The sequence below is a fragment of the Sapajus apella genome, unplaced genomic scaffold, assembly GCF_009761245.1.
Source record: "Sapajus apella isolate SASKATOON/1434 unplaced genomic scaffold, GSC_monkey_1.0 scaffold62, whole genome shotgun sequence".
Taxonomy (NCBI): domain Eukaryota; kingdom Metazoa; phylum Chordata; class Mammalia; order Primates; family Cebidae; genus Sapajus; species Sapajus apella.
Genome location: NW_022437002.1, coordinates 3,033,802 through 3,046,998, shown reverse-complemented (window position 1 = coordinate 3,046,998; position 13,197 = coordinate 3,033,802). Strand labels below are relative to the sequence as shown.

General features: G+C 39.0%; 1 protein-coding gene across 16 annotated transcripts in view; it reads left to right on the top strand.

Moving 5' to 3' along the window:
* PUM1 (pumilio RNA binding family member 1) overlaps positions 1–13,197 on the top strand; it is a 137,219-nt gene that overhangs the window by 69,765 nt on the left and 54,257 nt on the right. For all 16 annotated transcript variants that reach the window (XM_032246676.1, XM_032246677.1, XM_032246675.1 and 13 more), the window contains 2 exons: positions 2,404–2,570; positions 5,047–5,317. In XM_032246676.1, coding sequence (XP_032102567.1) covers positions 2,404–2,570; positions 5,047–5,317 — 438 coding nt within the window. The remainder of the gene's footprint in view (positions 1–2,403; positions 2,571–5,046; positions 5,318–13,197) is intronic.

Sequence of the window (13,197 nt, the reverse complement as noted above, 5' to 3'; positions counted from 1 at the left end):
TTTGAGACAGAATTTTCCTCTTGTTGCCCAGGCTGGAGTGCAATGGGACAATCTCGGCTCACTGCAACCCCCACCCTCTGGGTTCCAGTTATTTTCCCATCTCAGCCTCCCGAGTAGCTGGAATTATGAGCGCCCGCCACCATGCCCGCCTGCTTTTTGTATTTTTAGTAGAGACGGGGTTTCTGCTAAGTTGGCTAGGCTGGTCTCGAACTCCAGGCTGGTCTGACCTAAAGTGATCCACCTACCTTGGCCTTCCAAAGTGCTGGGATTACAGGCGTGAGCCACCACGCCTTGGTCCTTTCTTTCCATTTTTGCCTGTAGACGTTTTGAACTCCTTTTGAGCAGTTGGAGGTGAACTGTTTCTTCTGAGCCAGTGATTTGATTTGTAGACTTGTGGAAGAAGATTACTTAGTCGTGACAGTGGATGATTCTTGTAGTATTTTTTTGCTGTTGACATAAATGGTTTCTGATTCAGGCAGAGTTGTCATCTGGATCATATTACCACCTCCTGGACTCTTACTTAATGATAATAAAGACAACAGGAAGATCATTCTTATTTTAACAGTTCAGTTTTGCAGGATTTTTTGTTTCTTTTAATATTTTTTATCATATTTATTGAACTTATGTCAGGCACTGTAGTCAGTGCTAGAGGTATAAAAATGAATACACACTTTTAATCAGTTTTGCCTTTGCAGTATGGAGGAACCTATTGCCTTTGGATATTTTAAAAGATCTTTTTACCTTTAGAACCCTGTCATATTCCCATCTCTGCTTTGGGGAATCTCAATGTGGTACGTAATTGTCTGTCATTCAGTTCTTTTGAGTCAATAACAGCCACATACTTTAAAGATTCTATTCTGAAAGGCACATCTCAATGGCTGCCAAAGCTGTGATTTACTGTCTTGATGCCACATGAAGCTAAGTTGTATATCCTTTCTCAATTCCTTGTCATATTTGTTCCTTTTTTATATTATCTTTTTCTGTATCATATTTGAACAGAGAATAACTTTAGAAGTAAAATGGGCTCTGAAGTACTAGTTGAAAGGTTTAAGAATGTCAGCCTTTCTGGGCCAGTGATCTCTTAAGAACTTCTCTGAGAGCATCTGTTGGTTTTGCCTATACAGGCCCATCCATAGTCAGTCTATTCATAACCGAGTGTCTGCTGCTGTGTCCTCCATTGTTGATTTCTCTCCATTGACATTTGGTTTTGGTGACTGGAAATGCTTTGCAGCCGCTCTCATCTTTTATTGAGTGGATCTTGCCTTGTACCAGGAACTTTAATTTGGTCCATGTACATTTCTCTTCCTTAAACCAGGAGTCAGTGGTGGGGGAAAGCAAGGCTGCCTTCCTCTAGTTTTACAAAACCAAAGGTTAAACCCTTAACCCTTTGGTGTAATGTTCTGCCAATCTCTATATACTATGTCAATTCACTATACCAAATCTTTTCCTTTTGGAAATCAAGGTACATTGGCTTTATGTGTCCAGGGCTTAACTTGGGATGTTGGTAAGAGGAGATAGATTTAATTTCCTTAGAAGGCAGGACATAAACATGGCATGTCTGGCACCAGGTAAATTATTTTAGGCCCAGCATTTTAAGCTTTGTAGTTTGAAACACTTCAGAGAGAAATTCTGTTGCTTCAAATGCTTCAGTTTAACATGCTTCCACTTAGATCTGATGAATAATCTTTGTTACCAGTAGATGGTAGAAGATAGTTATTAGAATACTTTTGATGAAAGAATCTCATAGTTAGAATCAACTTGTATTTGAGGCATTAAGCAAATTTAAGCGTCATCAATGAATTGTTGATGCATAACCTGTGAGGCTTATAGGGTAGAGCTGGGAGGTAATGCAGATTGGCAGGGCAAAGATCCCAAGATCAGGTACAGAATAATTGAGTTGGAATGATGTCAGACCACACTTGGCTCAATATTTGGAAGTAAGGGAGGAATTTACATAGCTCAGTGGAGAAGTATAAACTTCTTTATACAGGCTTGACAGTTTTTTTCCTGTACTATTTACTATCGTACCTGGGACTTATTAAGAGTCATGCCATTATATAAAGTTAGGTTCGAGAGTAGAGAACTTGACCAAGAGCTACAAAGTTGTGGCTGGGTTTTGGGTAGGAATCAAAAAAAGGAAAGAAGAAAGTGGGTTGGTGGAACATTGGGTATAGTAAGACTGTTCTGAAATCTGTAACATAAATGTATGTTTGTCTCCCCCATTTGGCAAGACCTTCTGCAGTGTTCCTGCCTCTGTGTTGTTTGTTAATTAGATTGTAATGTCTGAAAGGGCACAACACTCTCCTGTTCTGAGTAGCATCTAGTGTAGTCTGGTGCCTACAACGGTTGCCCATTATTATTAGTTGATGATGATTAGTGAAGCTGAAGCTATTTTTTAAACAGGGCCCAAGGGATGCAGACAGTGATGAAAACGACAAAGGTGAAAAGAAGAACAAGGGTACGTTTGATGGAGATAAGCTAGGAGATTTGAAGGAGGAGGGTGATGTGATGGACAAGACCAATGGTTTACCAGTGCAGAATGGGATTGATGCAGACGTCAAAGATTTTAGGTTTGTATGTTTTACACTTCTGATTTTTGAATGTGGGCTATGGGTTTTTGTTTGATTTAGTTTTACTTTGATTTTCATTTTCTTCCCCTCCTCATGTTTTCTTCTTAAGAATCCAATCTAGTGTAGGCCATGCTACAAAGATTGTAAATTAACTGGTAAGGTGGAATTTTCTAAAAACTTGTCAATGCTTGAAGCGTTGCCAAAATGGTAGATTTTGCATTTGCATAGAACTCTAGAGTTAGCAGAAAGATTCCAGAGAAGATTATTTCAGTGATTCTCAAATATTAAAATCACCTAGGATAGATGCCTTGGGACCTTTCTTAAGTTTCTCCCAAATCACTGTATTAGAGAGCTATGGTTACTAATGGAGTATGTTATATCCCTCTGGTAGTTTAGAGGGAAAAACATTTGAGAACTTGTGCATTGTCTCATGAGCTCCTTTTGAGGTAGGTGGACCAGGTATCATTGTCCTCATTTTGAAGAACCGGAAGTGCAGCTTAAATGATTTGTTCTTAATCATATGTCTTCTGCAGATACCTCTCATCCCACCTTTGGTCATGATTGATTTTTACAGGTTTTTGCGTTAACTTACTTTACAGAGTATTAAAATAATGTATATTTATCTTCCACAATTGGCATGTATTCTTCTTTAAAAATCTGTAAAAATCCTTGTCCAGTTATGTACAGGTAGTGAATTTTTTTTAATCCCTAGTGTGATGGTACAGGTAGAGAATTTACTTTGGAGTAATTTTAATATCAATCTAAAGCTAACGTGTGTGTGTGAGCATGCGCGCACACGCACACACGCGCACACACACACACACACACACACACCCCCCCCCGCTTATTCTAATGTCTGCCAAAGTCAAAATGAAAATGTATTTGCATCATTGTTGTAGGACAAGTCTCAGTTGTTTTGTATTCCTAATATGATTATCGTTATCTTGCATTGTGTAAATAATTGCAGTCTTACAATTTTTAAAAAATTATTTTTATTATTTTTTGGAGACAGAGTCTCACTCTGTTACCCAGGCTGGAGTGCAGTGGCACGAAATCGGCTCTCTGCAACCCCTACCTCCTGGGCTCAAGCAGTCTTCCCACCTCAGCCTCCCGAGTAGTTGGGACTACAGCCGCCCGCCACCATGCCGGCTAATTTTTGTATCTTTTGTTAGCGATGAGGTTTCACCATGTTGCCCAGGCTGGTTGTGAACTCCTGAGCTCAAGTGGTCTGCCTGCATTGGGCTTCCAAAGTGTTGAGATTACAGGCATGAGCTATCATGCCCAACCTGAATTACAGTCTTTGGAAGAAATTTAAGGCACAAGGTAATAAGTACTTAACTAAGGTCTTTCAGATGAGGTCAGGTGTCCCCTCTACCTTGAATGTCCAGCAGCCTGTATAGCAGTATTTTGTTGTATTTAAATGGGGGCTGGCGGTGGCGGTGGCGGTGGCGGTGGCGGTGGCGGCGGCGGTGGTGGTGGTGGTGGTGAGTGTGTGTGTGTGTGTGTGTGTGTGTGTATGGGTGAGTGAAAGAAAGAGAAGGAACCAGATAATACCTTTAATATGTACTGGTTACTGGACTACAGAATTTTTGGGGGTGGGGGGTGTGGAGGTGGAGAAGGGCATTGAATGTAGCTATCGGCTACACTCTCCTGATAATATAATATAATATTATATATTAGTGTGATTTGGGATCATATAATTCTCAAGTCCTTTTATATAAGGTAGTGGTAGATCCTGGGTTACCCAGAACCTTGTGTCCCACGATAATTATCAATGATGATGACCCACCCTTTTTTTTTTTTTTTTCTCTCAGGCATGTCCTGGTTTGGATGATAAATTACACCTTCACATTACTTTCAATTCTTAGAATTGTCTCCTTAACAGGGGCACGCAGATAATGAGTTTATCTTGTCCTACTTTGGAATTGTCTACTCCTTTTGGTTTCATAGAAGGGGACTTAGTTTTAGTGTTAGTCAGTAATACCAGTGATAAGTAAAAACTTTTTTCATTTTCTTTTTTCCCTCACAAATATGCCAGGAACATAAAACATTTTAGAATCAGTGAGAAACCGACTTTTTCCATTGGCTCTATATTTAAAGAGCAGATATTGCTTTTTGGTGGGGCATATTTTGCTACCTGCATTTTGGAATCTGTTTTCATGGATGCCATAGACAGTGATTTTTCCACTTTATTTCAGTTTTCCTCAAACCCGGTTCCCTTGGCGAAGGGGTGTAAATTATTAGCAATTAATGTGAATTTAAGGGGTGGGTTACATGGAATCGCCAGCAATAGCAGCATCAATTTAGATGATGTAACCCTGTAAGCACTGTAAAGTATCTCTGGTGGCTTTATAGAAATAGTTTTAAATACTGTTGATAATGAGCTATGCTGAGGACATTGTCCTTAAACTTGGGTTACTGTAGTATCCCTCCCCGCTGAAAATAAGGTTTAATGCCCTTTACTTTCTCTGTTTAGCCGTACCCCTGGTAATTGCCCGAACTCTGCTAATGAAGTGGATCTTCTGGGTCCAAACCAGAATGGTTCTGAGGGCTTAGCCCAGCTGACCAGCACCAATGGTGCCAAGCCTGTGGAGGATTTCTCCAACATGGAGTCCCAGAGTGTCCCCTTGGACCCCATGGAACATGTGGGCATGGAGCCTCTTCAGTTTGATTATTCAGGCACGCAGGTACCTGTGGACTCAGCAGCAGCAACTGTGGGACTTTTTGACTACAATTCTCAACAACAGGTACTGTGTGTGTCTCTGTCACCCTCTCTACTCTCCCTCCAGCCAGTACATTGTTGAAGTAATTAAGGATGGGGGGATGGGGGGAGATGGCATTGTTTCAGGCTATCCATAGCTAGTCCTTATGAACCTTTTAGTGATGTAGGTTTACAGAGTCCCCTCATGAAGTGGGTCCCTATGCTGAGGTCACTGGCAAGAGGCCACCCTGCTCTATATGTACTTCCTTTGGCTCTTCTGTCTCCTCAGCAGCTGGGGAGTGGAGGTAGTGCTGCCTCTTATAACACAACCTTCTTGGGTGCTAAATTAATCTCTCTGAAGATTTATGTGGTGGTGATGCTGTTGGTTTGTTTAGTTTTTAAAATAGTAAACTCTGCTGTCCACTACTGTCAGGAGTATAGTGCCAGGTCATCTTATCAGTTACGCCTTACAGTTAAACAGGTTACTCCAGATAACATAGGTAAGGATTTGGTACCTTTCAAAAGTATTAGAATGTGATCACAGGAAACCACACACACAAATCATTCAACATAAAATCTACTGTGAAATTGCTTGGCTCTTTTTTTAAAAAATTCATAAGTCTGTGGAAAATTTTCTAAGTCTGCCTTCTGTTTTTGAAGACATGTAGGACTACCTTTAGGGTTACCTGATCTCTGTGTTTGTTTATTTATTTTTTTAAAGGAAGGTCAGCTGTCTGAACTAGAAAAGAGGGGCAGTTAGTTTTCCAATCTTGTTAAGTATAAGTTCTCCCTTGTGGCAGAAGCAGTTTGATTGACTGTGAATTTCGGTTACTCTTTAGTAGTTTTGTAATAGATCGTTAATACAGACTTCTAGGTTTGAAAGGTTAGCATCTCATTTTAAAGTTTAGAAAGTCTATGTAGGGAAATTAGCTTATGATCTTTGGAGATTAGTTATACCATGATGTACATTTAGTTATTGTCATAAATAGTTGATACTAAAATGAATTTTGGTTGATAGACAGCTAAAGTAAAAAGTTAACCATAAGAACTTTTCCAAAAGAAATCTCTTTAAGTCTCCTGTGTGGTTTATGAACAAGAAATACCTTTAAGGGATTGTGTGAATGTACATATTCATATAAGGTTAAATTAACAAATCTTTTTTTCAGAGAGAGTAAACTAAAAGTGAACACTCTTCTCCTTAGGTATGCCCGCCTCCCCATATGAATTGACTTTCTGTGCATTCTCTTCTTCTTTATGGCCATTTTGGGGTGTTTGCGTCAATTCCCAGTGTAGTACAATCTAACCATTTCCGTGTTTTTAAAGAAGAGTTTGTCTCAAATTTCTTATGAACAAAAATATGGTTCTCTTTCATTTAACCGTTCTTTACTTCATAATCAGAGTTGCGATTCTTTTTTTGGTTTATTGATGTTTGTTTTCAAAATAATTTTACCAGTTTTTGGAGGCTGAACAATTATTAGAACTTGAACAGAAATGTACTTTTGTGCACCCACAAGTAGTTAGCATGATTACATCATAGCTACCACTTGTTAAAAAACGTAAAACCAAGGGTGTCCTCACCATATATCTCAGCAGTTTTTGAAAGAAAACATTATTTTGAAAGTTAATCTCTTGTTGGATTCAGGTTTCCTATGCATGTTTTGGTTGCTGCAACATAGAGGCATTTTTACACAGACATAGTACTGTCATGATGTGAGTATTGTTTTATCTCATGGACCATAATTCTTTTCTGAGTAGATTGTTTTATACATTCTTGTACCGGCTGTCTTAATAGCATACCTGGGAACCACTGGCCTAAGCCTCTTAGCATCTTTAAGATCGTCAGTCTCTCAGTGTTACTGTAATGAGAGCGAGTAGTTGTTAAGAAGGAAGGATTTCTTTTCTTTTGGAAATTGGTGTTTGTTTCTTACATTTTATCCTTAACCTTTTGGTTTTCATTACGTTTTATTCCACTTTTCATTTCTAATTTAAATCCTCTTCATTTGTCAAGGTTCAATACTGTCACCTTTCTTTCTTAATAACCAAACCAGAAATCTGTCATGTCTGCCTCCCTTGAACTCCATAGCATTTTGTGTTTCCTTTAAGAGAAGGTCTTGTGTTGTGGTTACTTGTCTAATAGTCCTTGCCAGATTGTAAACTCCTTGAGGGCAAAGACCAAACCTTATCCCGTTTCCTCTGCATTGCTTTAACAGAAGAAGATTTCAGGGGACTTTCCCCCATCCCTATTATAGTATCTTAGTGCATCCTCTGTAATATGCTTCCCAAAATTAAAATTTGAAGCTAGCCTTTCAGAAGGTCTGGAGGCTACTCTTTGAGAGCCACCATGTTTTCCAATATGCGTGTCCTTTGGATCCAGCTTATGCCTTATATACAGATAACTATACTTTATAATATCCAGGAAAGTTACTGCTTGGATCAGAACTTAATCTATCCAGGCTCACTCTGTGGCCATCTGATCAGAAACCATGGTCCCTCTTACGAGAAAAATGTACATAATTCTCTGGTACTCAGTTTTGCAGGTAACTTCAGGGAGACCACAGATCTGTGTTTTACAGATACAGCCTTCTGTTCATATCTTTTGTTCGTTGTAGCTAAGCATATCTTTCATGAATAGAGTAAAATTCCCTTTCCTCCTCTCGAGTTGCTCTCAGGTTAGTCATTGTGACTCATGTTGTCATTTAAATAGTGCATGGAAGTACTCAATGACAAGGGATGCAACCATTTATGCCCATGTCCTTGGAACCCTACAACTATGGAGAGTGTACTCTGGCCTCAGGAAGGGAAGGACTTGTGGAGGAGGTGGTTTTTTAGCTGTGCCTTGAAAAACTTATTTATAGAGGAAGAAAATGAGAATTCTAGTGCAGGAAATGGTAAAACAGGTATGTGTTCAGTAGATAATGTATAAGTAGTCAGTCTGGTTGGTGGTTTAGGTTGAAGAAAAATAACTAGAGTGGTTGAAGGGATAGTGTTGTGAGTCTTACACTGTGCTGCCTATAGGCAGAGAGAAGACACTGAGAGGAGGAAGGACTTAATTATCATAGTTTAGTTTTTTGTGTTTAGTGAGGTTAGCAGCAGTTTGAGACGTTCTATTAGTATTCAGTTAACTGTTGACTGTTGTGTCCTTCTAGGAACCTTGGGTTCTGAATGAAACGGTAGTGGAACATTTGGGGAACTAAGTGCTAAATCGGTGGGTTCTGAATCCTCTCAGACAAGGGGAGGGCTCAATGAAGACAAAAGTTGCATGCAACCGACTTGAAGGACAAGTGGAATGCATTTTGTTGCAGGTGAGAGCAGAGGTATGGAGCTGGAAATGACTGTGGTGTGGTCCTGGGCTGAGGAGAGTAGAAGCTGAGTGTAGAAGAGGACAAGAAGGTGCCTTTGGCAATTGAGTCCAGGTCCTGGAGGCCCTGGGAACCAGGTGGAAGTCTTTCTTGGACAGTACTGATGATTGTGAGGGTTGAACCAGAGTTCTAGTGCAGCACATATTTTTCTGCACATTCTGTTCTTTTTATCTTGGCTTTTTAAAATAAGCAATAAAGGTGATCATTTTTCTTGGTTTAGGGTTGTTTGCTACAAATGATAGGTTTGCTTTATTTGTGACTTTTTAGGAAAGGATTCTGGTTTGGAGATTGACAAAAGAATTTCCCCTTTTGTTCTATTTCTTTTCAATCTGGGCTTTGATTTGGTGTAATATGCTGGTTTCCTCAAACTTATTATCAGCTTATAGTGAGAAACATGACATGGAGCAGCCTGCAAATAGGGGAAAGGTACTTTTCATTTGGTTCCTTGCAAACTTAGTTCTTGTTAGCTGTGACACTTGAGGTTTTGATTAGTCAGTTACTTGTCTGGTCACTGTTAATCACTCTGAATTTAACCCTTCTAAGGTTTACATATAAGAGCAGGAGTTCCTAATTCTTTTTTGTTTTTGTGTATGCCGAGAACTTCTTTAATAGGTGAACTGTGTGAACTATTTCTCAAAATTATGTTTAGAATGTATAAAGTAGAATTACAAAGGAAACCAGTGGTATAAAAATAGCTGTCATATTTGAAAACAAACTGAATTATATATTTACATATTTATCATATGATGCATGAAATAGAAGTAGTGTACTAGCTGTCATAATGAGCGTAAACTATTTTGAGATACTTCTAACAACTGTAAAGTAACATGAAAATATATGTGATTTCTGTGATAATGTCACAGATGTATTGCTAAAGTTCATGTAGTTTGTTGTCTACAGTCATAATTGAAGAATATCCTAAATTTCAGGTAGATATGCATGAAGATAAAGTTGCAGTATTACCCACCCAAGTACAAAGATCTTGGGTTGAGAACCTCTGAGTTAGAGCGTTTTACCAGCTCGAAGTGATCGTTGTTATTTCTACAGTCTTCTTTGTCTCACATTCACTTCATTGTCTTCTTAATCTTGAGGAACAGCTGTGAGCAGTTCATGCGTAATGTGTTCATACCATTTTGTACTGTGATGTTGGAGCAGTATTTTTTACAAAATGTTATACAGTTGGCTGTTTGTTTCCTTAAATGCAGTGTAGAAACTTATTACTAGGTTTTATTACAAACGTGGCATAAACCAAAGCTAGGATTATATCGGTGTAGAATTAATCATACTGTTGATGTTCTTTATTTAGAATTCAGTTAATCTACAAATAGCCTAATGTAGCATATTTTACAAAATTGGATACTATTATACTAAAACTCTCATCTGTTAAGCATGAATTTTAACAAAGATGCAATAGATGGGAGTGGAAGTCAGCATGTGTTGTTAAAAGTGTGGTGGTGTGATTAGATGTCATTTTTGTGAGACCAAGTGTGTATAGTTTTAATGTAGGTATTTAGTGTTCTCAACCTGCTCTTTAATTTGCAAATGATAATTCTGTCAAGTGTCATGTGAATAGTAACTGAAAAAAAGAGTGACTAGTAATTGATCAGTTGAAGCTCACCTCTATTATTTGACTTTGTTCAAATTTTACTTATGGTAAAGTTTTTCACAAAAGGTATTGCTATACTTAGTGGAGGGATGTGTTTTGTTTTTCCTTAGGACCTTAGAAGTCATTTATTTTGGAATCAGATTCTTCATCTGCCAAATAAATGCACAGATGATGATGATTATATATATATTTTTTTAGTTTAACAGCATGATTTAGTTTGTGTGCATTTACCAAAAATCATTGTAATCATTAGTCGATCATTGCAGTAGTTCAAATAACCTGGAAACTGGGCTTTGATCTAGAAGCTTCAAACACTAGCAAGATTTCACAGATTTCATATGCTGAGGAATGACTCCAAAATAAACCTTTTTCTTAACATTTTATAATCCCATCATTGATACAGTGCTTTTAATGTTTTGAAGGGATTTTCTCTGGGTATCCTGAAAACACTCCATGAGGTGGGGAAGCTATTTTATTTTTACACATAAGAGGCCGGGCATGGTGGCTCATGCCTGTAATTTCAGCACTTTGGGAGGCAGAGACGGGCAGATAGCCCAAGGTCAGGAGATCAGCCTGGCCAATGTGGTGAAACCCCGTCTCTGGTAAAAATACAAAAATTAGCAGGTGTGGTGGCGCATGCCTGTAATCCTAATCCCAGCTATTCTAGAGGCTGGGAGAATCACTTGAACCTGGAAGGCGGAGGTTGCAGTGAGTCAAGATTGCACCACTGCACTCCAGCCTCGGTGACAGAGCGAGACTCTGTCTCAAAAAAAAACAAAAACACACAACAACTCAGTGAAATTTAGGGACATCTGGTATAAGCTATGCAAGTAGCTATTATTTTGGTTTCTAGCTTCAGACTGTTTCCTTTGGACCTTGTACTAGAAATGCAGAGCCTTTTAATAGGCAGAGTTGTCTCATCTTCAAATTCCACTGTATTCATAGCTTTTCCTGAAAGTAGCATAATACAGAAAGTACTCATCCATAAAAACATAAATTGTTTTCTTTCTTCTCTGTTATCTTTGTGACCCACTGATAGCAGGTGGTGGTCCTGGTGCAGTGAGATATTATCTTTTTCCCCCCCTTTTGAGAAGGAGTTTTGCTCTTGTTTCCCAGGCTGGAGTGCAATGGTGCGATCTTGGCTCACCTCAGCCTCTGCCTCCTGGGTTCAAGTGCTTCTCCTGCCTCAGCCTCCTGAGTAGCTGGGATTACAGGCATACGCTGTCATGCCTAGCTAATTTTGTATTTTAACTAGAGATGGGGTTTCTCCATGTTGATCAGGCTGGTCTTGAACTCCTGACCTCAGGTGATCCTCCTGCCTCAGCCACCCAAAGTGCCGGGATTACAGGTGTGAGCCACTGCGCCTGGCGATTTTGACTCTTAATACAGACTAGGAGGAGTCCTGCCCTCAGCTTTTGATCTGCTTGAGTTGCCTGGCTCTGGGAAGGAACTGTGAAGGGTGACGCTCAGAAGGGGCTGAGTCTGTTGGGGGTGCTCTCCCCATTCATCAGAAAGCTCATTACTGTTACACATAAAGCACTCTTATAAGTGCTTTACATGTGTTAATTTTAATCCCCACAGCAGCCTTCGGTGTTAAATGTATCTTTATTGTCATATTAGAGAGAAGAGGTTAATGAGGCACAGAGAGATTAAATGATTTGCCAGAGGTTACATAGCAAGTCAGTGGTTAGCTGAGATAGAAACCAAGGCTGTCTGGCTCCAGAGTCAGTGCTCTTAACCCCTGTCTACTATATATATAGCCTCAAACTGGTTAAAAAAAAAAAAAAAAAAAAGAGTCAGGGCTGGCAGTACACTTTACTGTGGCGGGGTTGGGGGAGTAGTCTTTTGCATTTTCTAACTCTTTATTTAGACATTCCTCCTCCAGATTCAGAAAACCCCATAATTTTTTATGTCAGCAGCTGCTATTGATAACAACAGTAACAATAGCAGTAGCTATCTTTTATAAGATGCCAACTACATGTCAGTACATGTCAGTCACTGTGTTGGGTGTTTTTGGCGGCCTGGATTCCTTTCTGGAATAAGAACCATATAGAGTGTTTTTTATATAGTAAGTGACGGAGAAAGGAGGCAAACCAGCTTGTTTGTCTACTTCCCAAATTATGCCTTCAGTATTTATTAGGAACCTTGATATGCTTGAAGTAGCTGATACATTTTCCCCTGCATTCAGACTCTTGAACAACTTGTAAAATCTACCCAAGTGAATTATAATCAACAGCATCACATTTATCATTATACTGACCTTTAAATAAACATTCCCCCCAACTCTCACAGTATTTTGTTTCTCAGTTATGGGATATTCGCTTGCTTTGTGGAAAATGTGAAAATGTTAGCAGAGCTCAGTGCTTTGCCCAGCAGATGGCATTTGTGCAAGTTTTTCAGGATCCTTTGGAATCTGTCACTTGCCAATTACCCAATTTGTTTTGAATACTCTGTATTTCCAGTTAATATTGCACCATTTACATAAAGAGAATGTGCTAAAATTGCTGTAATCTGTTCTGTAATCAAATCTGTCTGGTGTACATGTATAATTTACTTTTGTTAAATTGTTTACTGCAAAATGGTCTCAAGAAAATCCTTTTCTATTCACCATAATTACGAAGATATTAATCAGCTCTCAAACATAGGCTATATGGGGGCCTCTTGTAAGGCTTGTATGCTTTTCGTTAAAAGTAGTAGTTCCTGCTTTCAAAATGTGGTAATATGATGGTGAAAACCATAAGCTAATGTTATATGGAATAATTACTTTTATGGTATTCCCACATACCATGTATTTCCATGTATATTTACAAATATAGTACCCATACATATGATGACTTACATGTAATATTAAAAAAAAATATATGGCCAGGTGTGGTGGCTCACACCTGTAATTCCAGCCTTTTGGGAGGCCAAAGTGGAAGGATCATTTGAGCCTAGGAGTTCCAGACCAGTCTGAGCAAC